This window comes from Barbus barbus (assembly GCF_936440315.1).
Source record: "Barbus barbus genome assembly, chromosome: 33".
Classification (NCBI taxonomy): domain Eukaryota; kingdom Metazoa; phylum Chordata; class Actinopteri; order Cypriniformes; family Cyprinidae; genus Barbus; species Barbus barbus.
In genome coordinates this window covers 15,088,186-15,108,517 of record NC_136761.1, presented here as the reverse complement: position 1 = coordinate 15,108,517, position 20,332 = coordinate 15,088,186, and the positions used below count along the sequence as shown (strand labels likewise).

General features: G+C 37.1%; 1 protein-coding gene across 7 annotated transcripts in view; it reads right to left on the bottom strand.

Annotated features, from left to right (window-relative positions):
- LOC306853526 (prominin-1-A-like) overlaps nt 1-17,169 on the bottom strand; it is a gene marked incomplete at its 3' end in the record, with an annotated part of 51,819 nt that extends 34,650 nt beyond the window's left edge. For 2 of the 7 annotated variants that reach the window (XM_079391010.1, XM_079391015.1), the window contains exon 1: nt 16,688-17,167. In XM_079391010.1, the coding sequence (XP_079247136.1) occupies nt 16,688-16,919 (232 nt within the window). In that variant the 5' untranslated portion in view covers nt 16,920-17,167. Of the gene's footprint in view, nt 1-16,687 lie in introns of all 7 variants that reach the window. The other 5 variants (XM_079391011.1, XM_079391014.1, XM_079391012.1 and 2 more) reach the window with 4 other exon arrangements.
- Nucleotides 17,170-20,332: the final 3,163 nt, after the last annotated feature.

Sequence of the window (20,332 nt, the reverse complement as noted above, 5' to 3'; positions counted from 1 at the left end):
CGAAGGCTGTTTTATGTTCAGTGTGCATCGTCTTCTGCTTGTAAACAAGGCGCAGCGCATCTGGGATCTACATCAGAACGCAAACTCCTGCGTTAGAAGCATTACACACTTGTCGAGGTACTTTCGTGAACGCGCGCCGAAGAGATCGATATGATACAGAAGAGAAATTGTTGATTAAAGTTATTTTTGTTTTCTTCGTGCACAAAAAGTATTCTCATAGATTCATAAAATTAAGATCGAACCACTGATGTCACATGGGCTATTTTAATGATGTGCTAACCACCTTTCTGGACCTTAAACATGTCAGTTACATTGCTGTCTATGCAGGGTCAGAAAGCTCTTGGATTTCATTAAAAATATTTTAATTTGTGTTCCAAAGATGAACGAAGGTCTTACAGGTTTGGAACGACACGAGGGTAAGTAATTAATGACAGAATTTTCATTTTTGGGTGCACTATCCCTTTAATGAAGACGTAAATCCTATGATGGGCCAAATCATTGTACAAAAGTGTCCTAAGATCCGGCTCTGGGTAGCAGCAGAAAGGTACAGTAGAAGGTTGCTCTAAATGTGGCTTTGTTAGTAATCTGACAGAAAATGTGGTAAATGATGAACATCTGATTGTGTCTTTGGATGTCCATGTGGGTTTGTTGTTCATCAACTGGCATGCAATGATCGCCACAAGCCTTGTGCGCTGACACAAATTCCTGCACATCATAGTCATGTTTACTAAGCTATAATCAAGTTGTTTGCTTCACGTTAATAGCTCCATTCCTCTTTCTCGCTATTATGGCTGGTTTACATTCTTTAACAGACAGTTGTTTATAGCAGTGGTTCTCATTTTTTGTCATGCTCCCCATTGAAATTGTTGGCAGTACTTTTTGTTGGTAGGCGTTTGTTGTTCTCTTTAGTTTTTCTGTTAAAAAATAATTAAATTAATTAAATTATAATTTTAAGGATTTAATTGATAAAATATAGATTATAATAATATATTAAAAAAATATAATAATAAAAATATAATTATACTTTTTTCCCATCAAATGGAATGCAAAAGCAGATGTATGAGGAATAAAATAAAGGTTAGAGTGTCAACATAAAAGTATATATACGAATTCCATACGATTCCAAGTTTTCTGAAGCCATACAACAGCTCTGTGCGAGGAACAGAATAAATTGAGTCTTTTTTTTTGTCTAGTGCAGCATAATAAGTGCACTAGACAACATAAGGAGGAGGAGAAGAAAGCTGCACATACTTCATTGGATTTTGTGTGCATCTTCTACACAGCGAATTTGAACATAAGGAAGTGTAGTCCACACTTTAAGAACCACTTCATTATAGATCAATTTGTGTCCTGAATAAAATAGGGCACCTTGTGGCACATCACATAAGCGTGTATTAATTCTAGTCTTGTAATGGCATGCATCACGTTCTTTCATCAGGGCAAACTTCTCTTTGATGCTGCCATTTTGTCTCCATTCTCCACGGCACTCGTTCCTTCCTCCTCTCATCCTCCCAGCAGGATGCACTCTCACACCCACGATTATGCTTTTGAGATGTTTCCCGGCTAGTGCAGAAGAGAGAAAGAGATTTCCTCAGAAGTATGCCACTCTTTTTTTTTTCTTTTTTTTTAAGTAAAAAACTCCACCGTATCTTCATAAATATTTCATCATGAGATATCCCCAAGGTGGCTATGGAGATAAGCAGCCTTGACTACATTTGTAAGCCACATCACCTCACATTATCATGGCATGCCACAGACGTGAAACTCTCTAAGGGTTTTTACATCTCATCAGTTAAACCTAAGCCAAATATCTGTCAAGAGAAAGAATGTAATTACAAATGCCCTTTCGGGGCATAAGTCTTCTGAAATGTTCTATGAAATAGCTGAAATGATGGAAAGAATGATATGTTAGCAGGCTACGGCAATAAAGATCAATCTGATGCCAGGAATGCACTGAAAATTTGATGTGCTAGCTCTGCTAATGTTTAAATAATTATCTAGCTCAAGGCAGTTGGCTAAATAATAACTAAACCCTCTTACTCGAAGACTGTCAGTTCGTCTCTGTGCATCTGAATAGCGATTGGTAAACATTTTCAATTGAATCTAATTGAGAGGTCAGTGTAAAGTTACCCATGGAAAATGCCCTTTAAGGTGGCCATAACATTGTCAGGAAGCTATTTTCCATCTAGGTAACAGGCATTCAAGAAGGCAGGAGTAGGGGTGGGTAATATAGACACGAGTAGAAATTTGTCAACCGCTAGAGAATTTGAACTATTGTCTCTATTGCGGTTACATGCTCACATGACATTGCTGTGCTATGTGGTTACGAAAACATATAGTTTGCATGCATTTTTAAAGGTGCCATAGAATGGAAAACTATATTTACCTTGGCATAGTTGAATAATTCTGTACATGAAAATGACATACTGTGAGCCTCAAAAACAAGTGAGGACAACAGCGAAAATGGCAGATCATGGAAATAAATGTTATGTTCTAGGCTGTGCAGGGGATGTGAAGGGCAGGGATGGGTTGGTGTCTGTATTCAGAAAGGCACGGAAAGCAAATAACACGTTCAAATAAAATAACGTGAGCCACTAAAGGGACATGGTTAGCTCCTTGCTAGCTGTAGCCTGTTACATTACAGTACATAAGATTTTACTTACCACATAAACAGAGTAAGGAGAGATGACTGAGGATGATGGCAAATGATTTACAGATCCTGAGCACCACTGACAAGCATCTGATCTTGTAAAATGTGTGGTAAGCACTGCCGCTCCATATTATAAACCGAGTATGTGCGATCGCGAATCTCGAAAGCGAAACTAAAAAGCGTTCGTGCTTTTGAAAGCAGTTTCAATGCCAAGCATATAGCAATGCAACAGCGGCTCCCTGAAGCCCGCATTTTATTTACAGTATAATTACCCAATGATATAACTGCGCGAGAAAGTATTGAAATATATATTTTCCCTGTGTTTGCTTCCTGTGAGCTACTGAAATGAGCCGCACTGTGAAACAGCCAATCAGAGCAGAGCTCAACATTATTATTCATGACCCTTCCAAATAAGCCAATAACAGACCGTTTCATTCTAGGGAGAAATCCTAGGGTTGTAAATGGACATGTAAAACCGTTTCTGGATCATTTTTGCCCTTAGCTAAGCCCCATACCTTCTATGTAGATATCAGAGAACAATTTAAAATATTGTATCAATGCATTCTATGGCTATGGTATCATATGGCACCTAAGCACTGAGGTTTAAAAACAAGTGATTTTAAAACTCAAACAGCAGTGAAAGAGAACTCATTTTGCTATATATATATATATATATATATATATATATATATATATATACACATGAAGATGGGGCTCATAGAGTGTGGGAGTATTGAACCAAGTTATCTTTCGGCCTTGAATAGTTAAATACGCACACTTGTATGTGTCAAAATGCTGGTATTTGCAAGTATCCTCATAAACACAGTGATTTAGGTATTAAGTGAAAGCAAGCAGCTGAGAAAAAATGTCTTGTAATTAGTTTCTTATTCTTATTTAATCGCTGTCTGTTTACTTGTCTTCAGTGAACTTTTTTTTGGTGATACTGACACTGTTTACATGAATTATGAAATTTCTATGGTATCAAAAATGATATCAAAGACCTTTTTTACAGCAAAAATAACTAAATTGTGATATATTGTTACTGTGAAATAAAGCAATCAGAGCTAGCGATGACAGATTCGCAAATTAATTACTCATTTGATCTAACTGATCAAACGTTTACAAAAAGGTCTGAATTGTTTGTGAATCATGTGTTTGTGATTCTTTTAGACAGTTCACTCATGCACTGGATCCTTTGCAGTGGTTTCTGATGAGGAAACCACACTTGCAAATGTCTTGTATCATTTGTCAGTGACAAAGCAGCTCTTTATTGCATGTGCAGCTTGTCAGTGACTCTGTACTGGAGGTAAAGATGATTTATATCAGTTCATATCTAAAACAGTATTAAAAAAGTATTTCAATATAAGGGCACACTTTTTGTTGGGGGTTTGAGCCCTTTTACTGATGAAAAGCTAGAATCACTCCAGTCAAAATTACATTTTAATACCATGTCAAATCAGTACTCAAAGGGCCTACTTGTCACTTTATGTATTTTCTCTGATCAGACAGTTATCTGATTTGTTAAAACTGTTCCGTTTACTCTTGAGCTCATAAATGTGTCTCGCATCACCAAAAGCAACAGCCATGCGCTGCATTTTATTTATCATCAGCTGATTTCAGGATCAAAGACTGCAACAGCTGAGAGAGCATCAACAGTACTGCTGAGAGAAATTAGAGTTCACCACTTTTGATGAAGACTGCATTTTGAGCTTCAGAATGCGATGCTGAACAATGAGTTTAATTTGTGGCAGTTTGTGCAGCTGCTTGCTGAAGAGAGATGCTTATCTCCGGCAGCCCATATCTGTGGAGAAGCATATTGCAGTGGGTATTTGGCCCTTTTTTTTTTTTTTTTGAATTTTGAAATCTCATAAATGTATTAAATTGAAGACAAATTATACTTATTGGAATAAAAAAACAAAACAAAACAAAAAAACATTTCCAATATATACAGTACAGATGAGAAGTGATTAGATAACATGCGTTAAATAGATAGGGATCATAAAAGACTTCTTTCAAAAATATTTAAAAAATCTTACCAACACCAAATTTTTGAATGGTATATGCCAGCAATTGTTATACATTTACTTTGCAAGAAACTTTAAGTCTCAAAGATGGAGGCAAAAAAGGACAGAGGATTCTCAATTTTAAATAAAATATTTCAGTATCACACTCATACTCAACACTCGTCAAGCTTAATTGTTTTCTGTACACATATTGTTCACAATATACAGTCAAACCAAAATGTATTCAGACACCTTCAACTCTTCTCACATTATCACAGTTTATTAAAATGGTAATAAAATATGACAAGAAGTCAGAGTTAAACTGTGTCAGAATAAATTCATCTCGATAATGTCAGATAACGTTTATAGAAAGGTATGTAATGAATTAGGTTGAATAGCTGTCAGATGTTAAATTTAACTACACAATTAGATAATACCAATTATCAAGAAATTTTTTTTTCAGTCTGTGGTGTAAAAAGGTTGTATTAGCAATTAAAGAAAAACACTTCAGCAAAAGTGTTGGTCAGGTCAAACTGGTAGTCCACTGTATGAAGAAATTTTGGGTATAATATGTCACAGTTTCCTTTATTTTGCTATCATCACTTGCATAAATGAACTATAGTGTCCTGCACCCACTAGCAAAAAAAAACCTTATATCCGGTGTCTGAATAATTTTCGGTTTGACTGTATAAGGTGTTAACTGCTTTCAATGACATTTTATCTACACAGTGTGTACAGAGGCTAACTGAACAACTACTTTGAACACAGTGATATAATTACCACAGTTACCATCATAACTCAACCGACACTCTCTTTTGGACGTTGACAGCTCATCTGAGAAGCATGTCTTTCTTCTCTTTGAGGTACTTGCAGTGAAAGCAAATCGCAGAGATGGAGGTACATGTCTTATCTAATTTGCAAATTTTGATATGGTCTGTCTTGCTCTATCACAGTTGCTTCCACCTGAGCCCTTCGGTGTAGAGGCAGCCTATATATTACAGTGCATGAATGACTGCACATCAAAGGACCCCTCTGTCAAGCTCCTGAAGTTTGCGGACGACACTACAGTCATAGGCCTCATCAAGGACGGTGACGAGTCTGCTTACAGACAGGAGGTTGAGCAGCTGGCTGTCTGGTGCAGCCTTAACAACCTGGAGCTGAACACGCTCAAAACTGTGGAGATGATAGTGGACTTCAGGAGAAACCCCCCTGCTCTCCCCCCACTCACCATCATGAACAGCACTGTGACTTCAGTAGAGTCATTCAGATTCCTGGGCACCACCATCTCCCAGGACCTGAAGTGGGACAATCACATTGACTCTATTGCGAAAAAGGCCCAGCAGAGGCTGTATTTCCTCCGCCAGCTAAGGAAGTTCAACCTGCCTCAGGAGCTGCTGAAACAGTTCTACTCTGCAATCATCGAGTCTGTCCTATGTTCTTCTATAACTGTTTGGTTTGGTTCAGCTACCAAAACAGACATCAGAAGACTACAACGGACAGTTAGGACTGCTGAGAGGATTATCGGTGCCCCTCTGCCCAGCCTCCAAGAACTTTACACCTCCAGAGTGAGGAAAAGGGCTAAGAAAGTCACTCTGGACCCCTCACACCCAGCTCACTCTCTCTTTGTACTGTTGCCCTCTGGCCGGCGCTACAGATCACTGAGCACCAGAACAGCCAGACACAAGAACAGTTTTTTCCCCCAGGCCGTATCCCACCTGAACAACACATAACACACCCCGGTACTGTACATCTGTAAATAACCCATCAAACCTTCATCTGTACATAGGACACATGCACATTCACAGTTCTGTCTATGGTCATGTCTCTTTCCTGTATATTTTATTTTTATTACTATTGTTATCCTTAATTATTGTATATTCTCTTCATTAGTGTTCTTTATCACCTTAATTATATGTTGTCTGCACTATGTTTGTACTTTCTGTACTGGAAGCTCATAACACCAAGACAAATTCCTTGTGTGTGCAAACAAAAAAAAGAGCAATAAAGCTCTTTCTGATTCTGATTCTGATTCTGATTCTGATGAAGAGAGAGTGTACAGCAGCTTACACAAAACACTTATAAACAAAACAGTGGTTTATTAAAAATGTTAACTCACAAATGGCTAATTTGGTCAAACACAGCTAACAACAAAAAGTTTGAATTCTACCATCTTTGCACTTATTTTCAGATACAGTTTTTAGCCAATCGCTCTGGAGTCCTTATATCATGACTCCACTGACTGGCCGATGGCACCACAAGAACAAGCTCAATCCTAAACCCTTCACTAGCGACTAGCCTGAGCTATGACACGTACAAATCTCTCGTTAGTCTCTCCATTATTTGAAAATGTTCCGTTGCGACTTGGTGACATTAGCCCGAGGTTTTTCACACTTGTAGCTTTCACACAGAGAGGATCAGATGCGTTTCGAATATTCAAAAGGCTTCAGAATCCCTAAAGACGTCTGCTGTCTATTTAACATGAGTAAACGAGCGTGTCACTTCTCACCACCCTAATGCCATGTTCATGACTTTTCTCATCTACTCCCTGGAGCCTGGTTAGAGTCCCAGAGGGTTACAATCTGTACCTGAACATTAACAATAACAATCTGTTCAAGCACACATAAAGCAAAAAGGATCCTCTGTAACCAAGTAACAAGTTACCAAGGAGAGGGGAACCTGGATAAAGACAGTAAGAAGAAAGAAGAAAAAGGACGAGGAAGAAGTAGCGAAAAAACTAATATAAAAAAGAAAGTGGGGGGTGGTACAAAAAGTACAGTTCTCTCTTTCAATACCAGTATTAATAAAAAAAACAGCATTAAATGCACGAGTGAGTTCAAGCTGCAGTTGGAAACCACATTAATCTCTTCACAGAATCTATAGGCCTAGACTGAAACAGAGTGGGACCTTTAGATTAATATATGAACAGCAATTTGAGTTGCCCTGTATTCTGATACTCACTAAGGAAGATGAGTTTTTGTGTGTGTATATGAAATAAGAATGTACATGCATGATATAGAATATGCTCACATTATCACTGCTTTTGTCAGTTGCAGTGAAAAGGTAACAATATGTTCTCTGTGAACAAAATAAAGCCTTTTTACAAACATTCAAAATACACACACAGCCAAAACTAAATAAAAGAAGAATCAGAATAAAGGATGCACTGTATATCAGTACAATATAGGTCATTGGCAAATGTTAATATTTAACTTATAATATTTAACTCTATAATTTTTAACTTATTGGCTGATATTCAACCATCTAATACTCACTTAAGTTCCTCTCTAAAACCACTAATAATTCTGTTAGTTGCAAAATGTATAATTTTTCATATGTTGTGATGCTTACATTCACTTGTGGCAACTAAAATGATTGATTACACTGAAAACAAAATGGGTGTAGAAACAATTTTCACTCAGAAATTCGTAGTAAATTTCACAAATAATTACAAAGAAATGACAACATGAATGTAGAAAAAAAGACATCGTATATTTTATATTTTCTTGTAAAACATACTCCAATAATCTTTGTTTTACTTACCACTTCAAAAAACTATTTTTACAGTGTAGTTTATTCTGAATTTATTTAGACAAAATCTAGAATTTTAATATCATCCGTGAACAATGGCTACTGGGTGGAAAGTAAACACATTTGCTCACGAAAGGAACTATACATATCATCCCTGGCCCAATGAAGAGCTTGAGACTGCTTTTGTACCCAGTGTGACTTCCTTGTTCTTTTTTTTTGTTATTTAGAAAATCAGTCTTGATCACTGTGAGATAAAAAGAAAAAAAGTAGAGACAATGGATAGATCAATCTCCTAGGATAGATCAACATTTTGGGTCCATCTGTTTAAATACAGGAGGAGATCTATAGTTCCCCAATAAGCCTCATATCTGTCAAAATGTATTTCTATAGATTATAATGACATTCTGAATATTTATAAAGTAAAGAGTAGCTTATTGATGCCTATACTGATTTATACTCCACTGTATTCCAAAAACAATCATAACCTCAAACTACAACTTTACTATGCAACCTTGAAATCATCCACATTCCTCGCCCACTGTTTATGTCCTTACAAACTAATTTATGAGTCAGCTGACCAGACTATGTGACCTACTTACATACTGTTTTTGAAAAATGTATTAGCATTATTTTTAGGTCCATATTCAAGGTTAATGAAGTAGGCTGCAGAAACTGTGCTGTGATAAAAATATGATTATTTTTGTGCACCTGTCATATCGAAATCCTAAAGTGCATTGTGATGTTTTCCATTGACTTGATTTGTTTGAAAAAACAAGAGAATGATCTCCCTAGTCAACATGCTCTAGATCTGAGCCATAATCAGGAATCAGATTGTTCTGCCCCCATTAAATATCATATAATTAGGTCTGAAACACTCAGTGAAATGGCTTGACAAGTGTAATTTTCTTTACTATGTTAGCGTACACCCATAGCAATTGAATCTATAATACTGCAGAGCAGAAATGTAAGACAGTGATTGAGACACTCTCTCTATGGACACACAGAATCATGTAAACACAATCCCTGTTTAATATCAGCTTACTGATCATGGCAAAGCTGATAAAAGATAAATAAGGGTCATGAAGGTGTTACTGATTAGTTGTTTGTCTTTGTGTGTCCACAGTGGCTTTCTCTGATCTACTTTGAATTGAATTAATTGCACATTTCTGCAATTAAAAACACTCAAACAAACAGCAAGAACAGAACACACAATGCTAGTCAGGCATATTGATTCTAAAAAATATTCAAGAACCACAAATTTTTGCTGCATAAACTTTCAACAACAGCATACTTAAAAAAAAATTAAATAAAGACTACTGACATATAAATCTGAAACTGCCTCAAGACGATACATGTTGCAAAGAGGCTAATTTCAGCTGGGACATGCTAGCAAGTCACGTGACTTCGCAATTACGTGCAGTCTCCCTCTTGCGCTGTAAATTCATGGCAAGCAGATATATCAGGGCATACATTTTACTGAGGAAACATCTGCATCCGTAGTGTTTGTACATTATACTCCAATACATGCTCTTAACTACAGCCCACATGGGATGAATGCTTGAAGCAGTGCTAAAATAGAAGTTAATGGAAGAGATGAGATGTGTGTGAATATAGGATTCAGATTTTATGTGTGTGGGCCAAGTTTTGCCTACAAAACCAGCCAAAGAGAGTAAAAACTGAAATCACCTGCATTTTGGGAAGCAGCCAACTGTCACTATGAGGTAAACACATTGACCGTTCAAATGTTTGGGGTCTTTTTAAAAATAAATTACTACTTTTATTCAGCAAGGACACATTAAACTGATCAAAACTGACAGTAAAGATACTTTAATGTTACAATAGATTTCAAATAAATGCTGTTCATTTGAAGTTTTTACAGACTCAAAGATTCATTAGATATAAAACACCCAAATTCTGATTAAATTCAGAATTTGATTGCATTTCAATAATGTGTCATGGAAAGACTTTGACCTGATTCTGCCATGTACAACTGATATTCTGAATAAGGAAATTTTAATCTGCCAAACAAAATGCCAAACTGCATGAAATCTATATGACAAGAAATGAGGAGAGGAAGAATCTCTAATAGTGAATATCAAATTTCTCTCTTATTCTCTTATTATTCCCTTATCATTTCACATTCTCTTTTGTATCTCTCCTCTTTTTATATCACATTTGCTCATTTATCTTTTCTTCCTTCTTTTTATCACTCTCACTTATAATGTATATAATCCTATCAGCCATTTCACTCTTCTCATAAAGAACTGCTCTGGTTTTTCCCAGAAGACCCAGTGACGTACCTCTGTGTAGAGCCACCGTCTCCTCTTTTCCCAGTCGGGATGCCCTCTGACCCTTTCAACAGCACGGCAACTCCCCGACCTCATGCCCATGACATTCTAGTGTTACCTGGAAATGTCCCAGCATGCTTACTTTATGTTAACCAGTTATCCAAGGCCACTTGCATACGTCACCTCATAAGGAGTATTTGTTGCCTCAGTTTTGGTTAAAGGGGTCACATCATGAGAAATCAAATCTTGTAAGAAAAAACAAAGAATTCAATGTACCCTGAAAACTAATTTTAACTTCAGATTGCCAAACAAATTCCCGAACAGATCTGTTGTTAAAACAAAAAACAAAGTTCAAAAAGTTTTTCCATGGCATCAGAAAGAAACCCAAATCATAATTTGCATTTACACAAAAATCAACTATTGATCAGATAATTATCCCACAGAGTCACAATGGGGAGATTAATAATGGGGGGGGGTGCTTTGATTAGAAAAAAGTGAATTAAAATATGAAATCCAAACTTTCTGTCTGCATGTGGCACCTGCTGTTCTACATATGCTTCTGAAAATCCCTACATTAGGAAAGAACTGTTGAACTTTATTTTTAACAGGGTTTCTGACTGTTACAATCTATCCTTAACAGTTTGAACAGCACATTTCAGCACAGAATGGTTTGTAAATCTGTCACTTTGCAAAGTTGAAGGATGGAGCCATTCAAACTCTATGTGACCTAAACCCACAGCTTGTGGCAGGAAGCACGGAAATGATGAATGAAAAAGCAAATTCAGAATGTCTGTAAAAGGAGAAATACAGCTGTACTGCACTTAAATATTTTCATATTTTAATTTGGACTAAAAAAGCCAACCAATAAAAGGTATATATTAGTTGAAAATGTCTTGATTCTTTATTATTATTATTATTTATAGTTGTGTCCTCTATCACTTTGTTTAAAATTTTATTTTTAAAAGTTCATGGTTCTTTTTATTATTTAAAAAAGGTTATTAAACTTTTTAAAGAGGACAACACTAATATTTATCTCTTCAACCTGTTTTTGTAATGTAATTCAGTACTATTATAATACTGCACACTCGGAAGCAAGTTGCAAGAAATAATTGTGATATAATGATGACCAACCCAATCCAACATGATCCATCTCCAATTATGATAAAAAGAAAAAACTTTTGGATGGAACAACAACATTTTGAACGGTCAGAGTCTTTCCAAAGACTTCTTCATCTAGCATCAATAGCCTCATTGCCTTGGCTAAAAGTGGTTGTATAATCAAGGGCCGTATAGCTCAGGATCACTGCCAGTCTTTCATTGCTCTCCCTCTCTCTATCTGAGTTTAGGCCTTTGTTTCCCTCTCTAGGGAGAGAAATCCAACCCACACCACATGCTGGATAGAGAAAGTAACTGTGTGTGTGTAGCTCTTCTAAAAATAAGCATTTCATTCAGAGGCTACAGCAATCATACTTTCCTCTTAACAATGCTGCAGAACAGAACACCTGAAGGGTTTGCCGTCTGACATCCCATAATGCCATGCTAACATGAGGCAGCGGAGGAAAACGCTCACTGGAGTTTAAATGTAAATGCGACCGTCACATTAGCAGCAGGAACAGTTTAGTTATGACAGCGCAAATCTGCAGCTCTCCAGAGAGGCTTACCATCAACACTTACACAAACACCACTAATACAGCAACACAACAACATATCTGGACATGAAGACACACTTAATATATGACTTTAATTGCACTGATAACACAATATCAAACCAAGCTGCATCTGTAAACAAATAGAGCTTTTCTCATAATCATGGATTTTTATAAAGCATTTTTGCAATTACATTTAACCAAATTTTCTTAAGGTAATTTTTAGAGATTGAATGAAGTTATAATGCAAGGCAAATATAATGGCTATTCCCTATTATGATCGTCTATATATAGCTCAGTATGGTTGCTAGATTAGTGTTATGTCACTGTAAGACAGGTATGATTTATCTGTCAAGTAGCCAACATATGACCATTTACGACCTGGTCATCATTATGTAATCAGTCTTGGAGATTCCCACACTACAATACAGATGTCTATAGCTCAATGGCCACAAACAGCTTGAAATCCTCTTAAAGTGGTCTTGTGAATCAGCTGCCAAAGAAGCACGGGTAAAGCACACCAAAGGTGACTGTGTGTGTGTGGGTGCGTGTGTCTATCTACAGCGCAGGAGGGCAAGATTTAGAGCAGCTACAAGCCCTGCAGTGCTTAAGCACATCCAGACAGGAGCGTATCAGCAGCAGTGCCCAGCTCTCAGATAAGGGACTACATGCTGCAAATAACCCTTTTGGGGTGACATGCTTGTAACAACTAAGCCTGGACAACAGTTAAGCTGTTATTACATCCAGAAAGAATCTGCATACCTTTTAAAAAAAAACATTTTCTGTGCCGATTTGGGGGAAAAACTGCAGGAGTCTGTGGAATGCGTTTAAACGTGACAAACTGATTGTCTTTATACACATTTTAAAAAATAGTCCAGGTGACTGAAATATGTAAATGAAAAATTGGCCATGTAGAGATAATAAAATGTTTTGTCTGATATGATAAGCTGATAATTGCGATCATGTTATAAATTACCAATATTAAATGACCACTGATGACGAATACTAAAATTATATACAATTTTGTCTAAACAGATTAGAAAAAGAACACTAAACCTAAAAGTACTTTTTTTTTAAATTGAATTAAGATTTTTAAAAATAACTATAAACACATCTATAGATGAAGGCAAAGGTAATCTAAATGTAAAAATAGGTGGAATGAGCATGCACAAATAAATATGCAATACTGAACACCAACCAACCAACCGATCAATAAAAAAACACTAATATTGACTTATATCCAATATGCTACTGATAAGCCCACAACTCTTCGAGGAACAGCCAAAACTCAACACAAGACTATCATGCACATATTGCTTGGCAGGAGAAATGTTTTATTAAAAATATTACGAGAATAATATTAGATTTCAGCTTATTTTGATATTGCTGATAGCTGGGCACTGGGCTTACTGGAGCTCATGTTGGGTTGAAGACGCCCCAGGAAATCCAGTGACATGTGCCAGACCCAGGAGCACCACAGTCATGCTTGAGTCATGAGAACATGTGAGCGCTACAGTAAGACAAATCACACACTCCCAACATCTCCAGCTTCCTCATCAAACATCAATAATACTCACTGCATTCATATGTGCAAGATATTTCACAGCAGCTAATAAAATACCAATCATATCCTGGGACACAGCTACTTTACAGTGCATTCTTAATGTAAGGATATGGTTTATAAAAAAAAAAATCCTTATTTTGAATATCCCTCTATTCTCTTTTAATGGATTTATGTTCAAGTCACAAGTTGCACATCAGAACTGAACAAATTTTAAGTTATGACTGCTTTTTAAAGCCACCTCTAAAAATAACAGCACCAGCCTTTAAATATAACTCCTTTGCGGAGTTTCAGACATGAATATGTAAGAGAGGGCATGTTGAGTGGAGTCAAGGAGGAGAAAGAATGGAGGTCAAGCAGAGTGACATAACTGGCGTAAGGAAAGAGGGAAAGGGAGCAACAGAGAGAGGAAAAAGTACAATTTCGAATTTCCCCTCAGCCTCAGTGTGGCGTTATTGTCTCTTAGAGATGCAGAGGAGCAAAGGGGAGCATAGCAAGCTGGCAGCCCACAGATATGCCACTCAGGATACCATCTGCGATAAACACTGGCGCGCCATCCTTCAGCAGCCCTGCTGGCACAGATCTGAACCCATTCAATGTGGCAGACATGGATATCAGACTTATGGTGTTAAAATTTACATGTATAAAATCGCACTTACACTACATTAAATTACATAGCACTCAACATTTCTCAACTTTCACCTCTGTCCTGGCATCAAAATCTGCATAATAGTCTTGGTTGTCCTGTGCTTAAACAAGGATCTGTTAAGATTCACTAAAGCACTGCACTTCTCTCAGAAAGCATTGGATACCCGCACCTCATTTAACACTACAGCATTCAGACATATGTAGGCCAATGGGAGAAACTCAAACACACTTGCTAGGATACAGTTATGTTGCCCTGGCAACTGCTTCCACTGCATATGTCTTCCTCAGATGGACTGAGTCAGTTCATCAACCTGGATTGCTAGTTTTGGGTTCTGCTGTATATTCTCTGAGATGGACCGTGAGGGTGTTCACATTACAATAGCTCTCTATCAAGACTTATAATTGATTACTTATACACTACTGTACTTCAAAAGTTTGGGGATTGGATTTTTTATGTTTTTACAAGAAGTTTCTAGGCTAACCAAGGCTATATATTTATTTAATTAAAATGCTGAAAAACTGTTATATTGTTAAATATAACAGTTGTACTGCTTAATATTTTTGTGGAAACTGTGCTACATTTTGTCAGGATTCTTTGATTAGTAAAAAGTTCAAATAAAAGAATGATACATCAAAAATTATTTTAAAATAGATTTGTAACATTAAAAATGTCTTTACCATCATCTTTGATCAAATTAATGCATCCTTGCTGAATAAAATTATTATTCAAATAAAAACTGACTCAAAACTTTGAATGGTAGTGTATGTTATAAAAATACTTTATCCTATCCCTACTTATTATGTGAATACAACTAAAATGAATTATTATATAAAACATTACTCTGGATTTTGAGCATCCTGATACAGCAATACTGGCTCAACCAATGGTGCGATATTGGAACATGAATATCTGTTTGTGCAACCAGTGGCAGATGGGGGAATATTTGAGAAATCTGTACCAAAAGAAAAAAAAAATATAATAATAATTGCTTTGAGGAGCAAAATGAGATACAGCCTGAGGCTCAGAGAACAGAGGGAGACCAAAGGTGGCAGTCAGGACAGCCAGGTCAGTGTCTGAGAACAAAGAGCTCCTAAGCGCTCTCTAATATATTTCCTGGCAATATAACTCTGTGAACCCAGAGACCTTCAAACTGAGCAATTAATAGGCTATTACCAAACCATCGTTCCCCAGCGCGCTTTGATCTTACGAGTAGTTTCGTAGGTCTAAAGACACTGTTTCTTTTGAAGGAGTCAGGGGGTTACCATCACACTCCAGTGTCCTTACTTTCACTTGTCAAGTCCATTCAGATTTAAGGATCAAAGGATTTGAGAATGTCTGACTAGCCTTCTTAAATCAGTTCGCGGAAAACGGCCTGAAAAATCCACGCTATGAAATGACTTCCAACACTGGCACAAACATATGTAGTTCCACAGAACAAATCAAGCAGAATCTGAGTTATGGAGAGACTGTCGCAGCTGTCTCTTTCTTGCAAATCAAATGCAGTGGGCTGAATTAACATACTGGAGGCCTGTCAGAGAGCTTTTATCATTCTAATTAATTTGCGGAAAGGCTGCAGCTGTGGCTATTTTTATTTGAGAATGAAGGATAAAAAAAAGAAAAGGAGAGAAAAGAAAACAAAACGCCGTCAGTGCCGCATGCGTTCAGAAGACGAATGCAAGGATGATTTTTAGACCTACTGCTAGAGGGGGATCATCACCAGATGAGAAACGAGCAAGCTACAGAAAAACGAAGGATTTATAACCATTGGAAACAGAAGAGTGCATACATAGCAGAATGTATAAGATGGCAAGTACATCAGCAAAATCTCAGCTGTTCCCAACCTCGAACCTAGAGGACCACCAATAGTACACATTTTTGGATGTCTTCCTAATCGAACACCTGATGCAGCTCTTTATTAAAAGTTCTCCACAATCTGAAATGGGTGTGTACGGTTGGGATTCCTCCAGGAACCGGGTTATATCCACCTGTGGCAGGCTGGAAAATACAAGCAACATATGCCATTCCAGATTAGCGTTTTAGCTCATTAGGACAGTGACTCACAGGGTCACAATCTTAATCTCAAATTTCACCAAATAATGACGAACACGGAGGAGGTGGAGAATACAAGAAACCAACTGTATTCAACCCATGACACCTTCCTTCCCCCACTGAGACATCACAGGTGGCACCTCTCACACCTACCTGCTCAAAATATGGTAGATGCCGTTGAAGAAACGGCACAAATTGGGATAGGCTATATAAAATAACCCGATTCAAATTATTAATCAAGAGTAGGAAAATGTGAGATTTGAGATTTCTTGTGGTGCTCAGAAGTTCAAGAACATCACAAGACTGAGCTCACCTTCAGGAAACGGGTTGGGCTGAACCACATAGAGGAAAGCGTGCATCATGTTAAATAAAATCCCAATGGCCCCAGGCTCGTAATAGGCGACAGTATCGTAAACTCCGGCGGGGACGAAGCCGAAATCCAAAGTTGTCCGCGCTGGAGCAGGAGGAGTACCGGACTGCCTGTCCTGGTGTTCCCCGGACGTCAAGCCCCAGCACAGAAAAATCAGTCCCGTTTTCCACAACATGATTAGTTCTGGTGCTGAAGCAATTCCAGGTGATAGAAGTAGAGGGAATTCTGGGTGTACTATGAGGGACAGTTTCGGTGATTTCTCAAGTCCTGCTGTCCGGAGAGCGATTCATGTTGATCATGGTCCCCCCGCGGCGAGAGGCAGGTTCACGGTGCGGCCGGCCAGTCAGATGCCCCGCGATAATAACGCGGCTGATGAACGCGAGCCACTGAGGTGTAGGTACTGCGTTCGTATCCCCTCCCCGTGTGTTAACGGTATCCCCTCCCCGTGTGTTAACGGTATCCCCTCCGGAGCTTCGCTCGGTGCTCCGCCTGTCGGCTGCAGATGAGAGACGAGGTGATTTTAGATGGCTGTTCTCAGTCATCCACTTTACCACTTCTAGACACTGATTTTGAAGACGACTGGTGAAAATGTGACCGATTTTATACACCTTTTGTCCATAATGATTAATTTTTAGTTCAAAAGTGTAATATTTAATAGGCTAATGAAAAAATATTTTTAATGGTAGCATATTTTCAAACTAAGTAGGCTAACAAGTGAATTGTTTTCAAATATGTAAAGTAGCCAATTAATTATTCCCGCAAAAATAAAATAAAATAATTAGTGTAACCATATGATATTACAACTTTGGTTTGACATTGTTTTTTTCAAAATCCTAGGAACATTTACAGGTGTTATGTAGGCTACCACTCCTCAGTTTTAACTTTTTTGGGGGGCAAAGGATTTACTAAATTATTATTAACAAATATTATTAAAATTAATAAAATAGTAATTAATAAATGTTGTGGTATTAGATGGTTTATCTCACTTTAACTAAATAATTAAGTTGGCTTGAGAAAGCCAATTTACTTAAATGCTATAGAGAATGAGGAGTTACGTCACATTCTCATTCTCTATTTAAACAACTGAAATTTCTGACTGCTCCTCCTCCTAGAGCTTTAACTCTACAGACGCCAAACTCAGCCCAGATCTTCCGACTGTTCTGACTCGAGTTGCTATATCTTTTTCAAACTGATCGGACTGATCCAGCTGAAGACTGGATAAAGCTGAAAATCCCATAGACTTACATTGACGGAATGTTCAAATGAGCCAAGACTATTCAAACTCCAACTGTCAAAATTCAAATCTAAACACACTGAAGCCCATTAGACTCAATCAGACTTCCCTTCTATGTACTATTTCTAACCCATTCAAACTCATCCATCTAATATTTCTAACCTATCTATCTATGTAGCAACACTATAGCAACTATCCAAACCAACCTAGCAACCACAATGAGCACCCTAGCAACTGCATAGCTACACTGTACCGCCCCAGGTACCCTAGCAACCAACCCAAGTACCCTAGCAACCACATAACACACTATCAACCACCTAGAATACCCTAGCAACCACTCTGAGGACCATAGCATCTATCTATCTATAATCTGATTTTATCTAGCTATCTGTCTATCTATCTATCTGTCTATCTATCTATCTATCTATCTATCTATCTATCTATCTATCTATCTATCTATCTATCTATCTATCTATCTATCTATCTATCTATCTATCTATCTATCTATCTATCATCTGACTTTATCTATCTACCTGTCTGTCTATCTATCTATAATATGACTTTAGCTATCTGTCTGTCTATAATCTGACTATCTATAATCTGACTTTATCTATCTATCTGTCTGTCTATCTATAATCTGACTCGATCTATCTATAATCTGACTTTATCTAGCTATCTGTCTGTCTGTCTGTCTGTCTGTCTGTCTGTCTGTCTATCTATCTATCTATCTATCTATCTATCTATCTATCTATCTATCTATCTATCTATCTATCTATCTATCTATCTATAATCTGACTTTATCTATCTATCTATCTATCTATCTACCTGTCTGTCTATCTATCTATAATCTGACTCTATCTATCTATAACAGGGATGGGCAATTTCAGTCCTGGAGGGCCACTGTCCTGCAGAGTTTAGCTCCAACCCTAATCAAACACACCTGAAGAAGCTAATCAATGTCTTCAAGATCACTAGAAAGCTACAAACAAGTGTGTTTGATTAGGGTTGGCGCTAAACTCTGCAGGACAGTGGCCCTCCAGGACCGAAGTTGCCCATCCCTGATCTATAATATGACTTTAGCTATCTGTCTGTCTATAATCTGACTATCTATAATCTGACTTTATCTATCTATCTGTCTGTCTATCTATAATATGACTCGATCTATCTATAATCTGACTTTATCTAGCTATCTGTCTGTCTATCTATCTATCTATAATATGACTTTAGCTATCTGTCTGTCTATAATCTGACTATCTATAATATGACTTTATCTATCTATCTGTCTGTCTATCTATAATATGACTCGATCTATCTATAATCTGACTTTATCTAGCTATCTGTCTGTCTATCTATCTATCTATAATCTGACTCTATCTATCGGTCTGCCTATCTATCTATCTATCTATCTATCTATCTATCTATCTATCTATCTATCTATCTATCTATAATCTGACTCTATCTATCGGTCTGTCTGTCTATCTATCTATCTCTGACAGACTGTATTGCCTTAAGATTGTACAACTACTTTAAACTTCAAACTATTTCATACTGAAAATCAATTTATATAGCTGAACCAAAATGGCATTGTGGACACCTGAAACTTTGCTTTACTACTGCTGAAGATCTGATTTATTTTGGTTTTGAGCATTAACAGTCATTAAGATCTTGGTAGAAACTAGTTGTCAAATTTTCCAAGGTTTTATTACTTTGACCATTTCTTATAAAATAAACACGTTTAACTGGTGGACTGAACAGGTGGAACATAATTGATAAACCAACATTCATCATTATAATGTTGAACAAAGCTGAATAGAACATCATTCTGGATCAGCATTTTTCATTGGTCTTGGAAAAAAGTTTCCTGTCAAACAAGTCCTACTGCAAACTATTAGCTACCTCTAAAATGATAGGGCAATTGACAGGGTTGATAAAAATATTGTTCAAGCCTTAAAATCTGATTTTTATTTATAGGAATATTGGTGAAATCAGTCTCCAGAATCATAAGGTGCAGCAGGGGAGGATATGTGAGAGCTGCTGTTACATAAGCAACACACATAGAGGATTTTCATTTCAAACTTTTGGATTTTATCTACTCGTTCAGCTTTTCATGTATTATCCAATAAGTTCACCCACTGAGTGGGCTCACATCTCTTACATGAATCATTTTTCTCTGATTTTATTAAGACATCAAAGGCATTAAAACAAACAAAAACAAGAACAAAATACTTTGTGTATTTCATTCATATGCACAGCTTAAGTACACAGAGCGACTCTATATTACACTAATGTCAAGTCTACTTAATTTGACATTATTGTTATACATTGCAGTTGTCATCCATAACTGTTGTCACTTT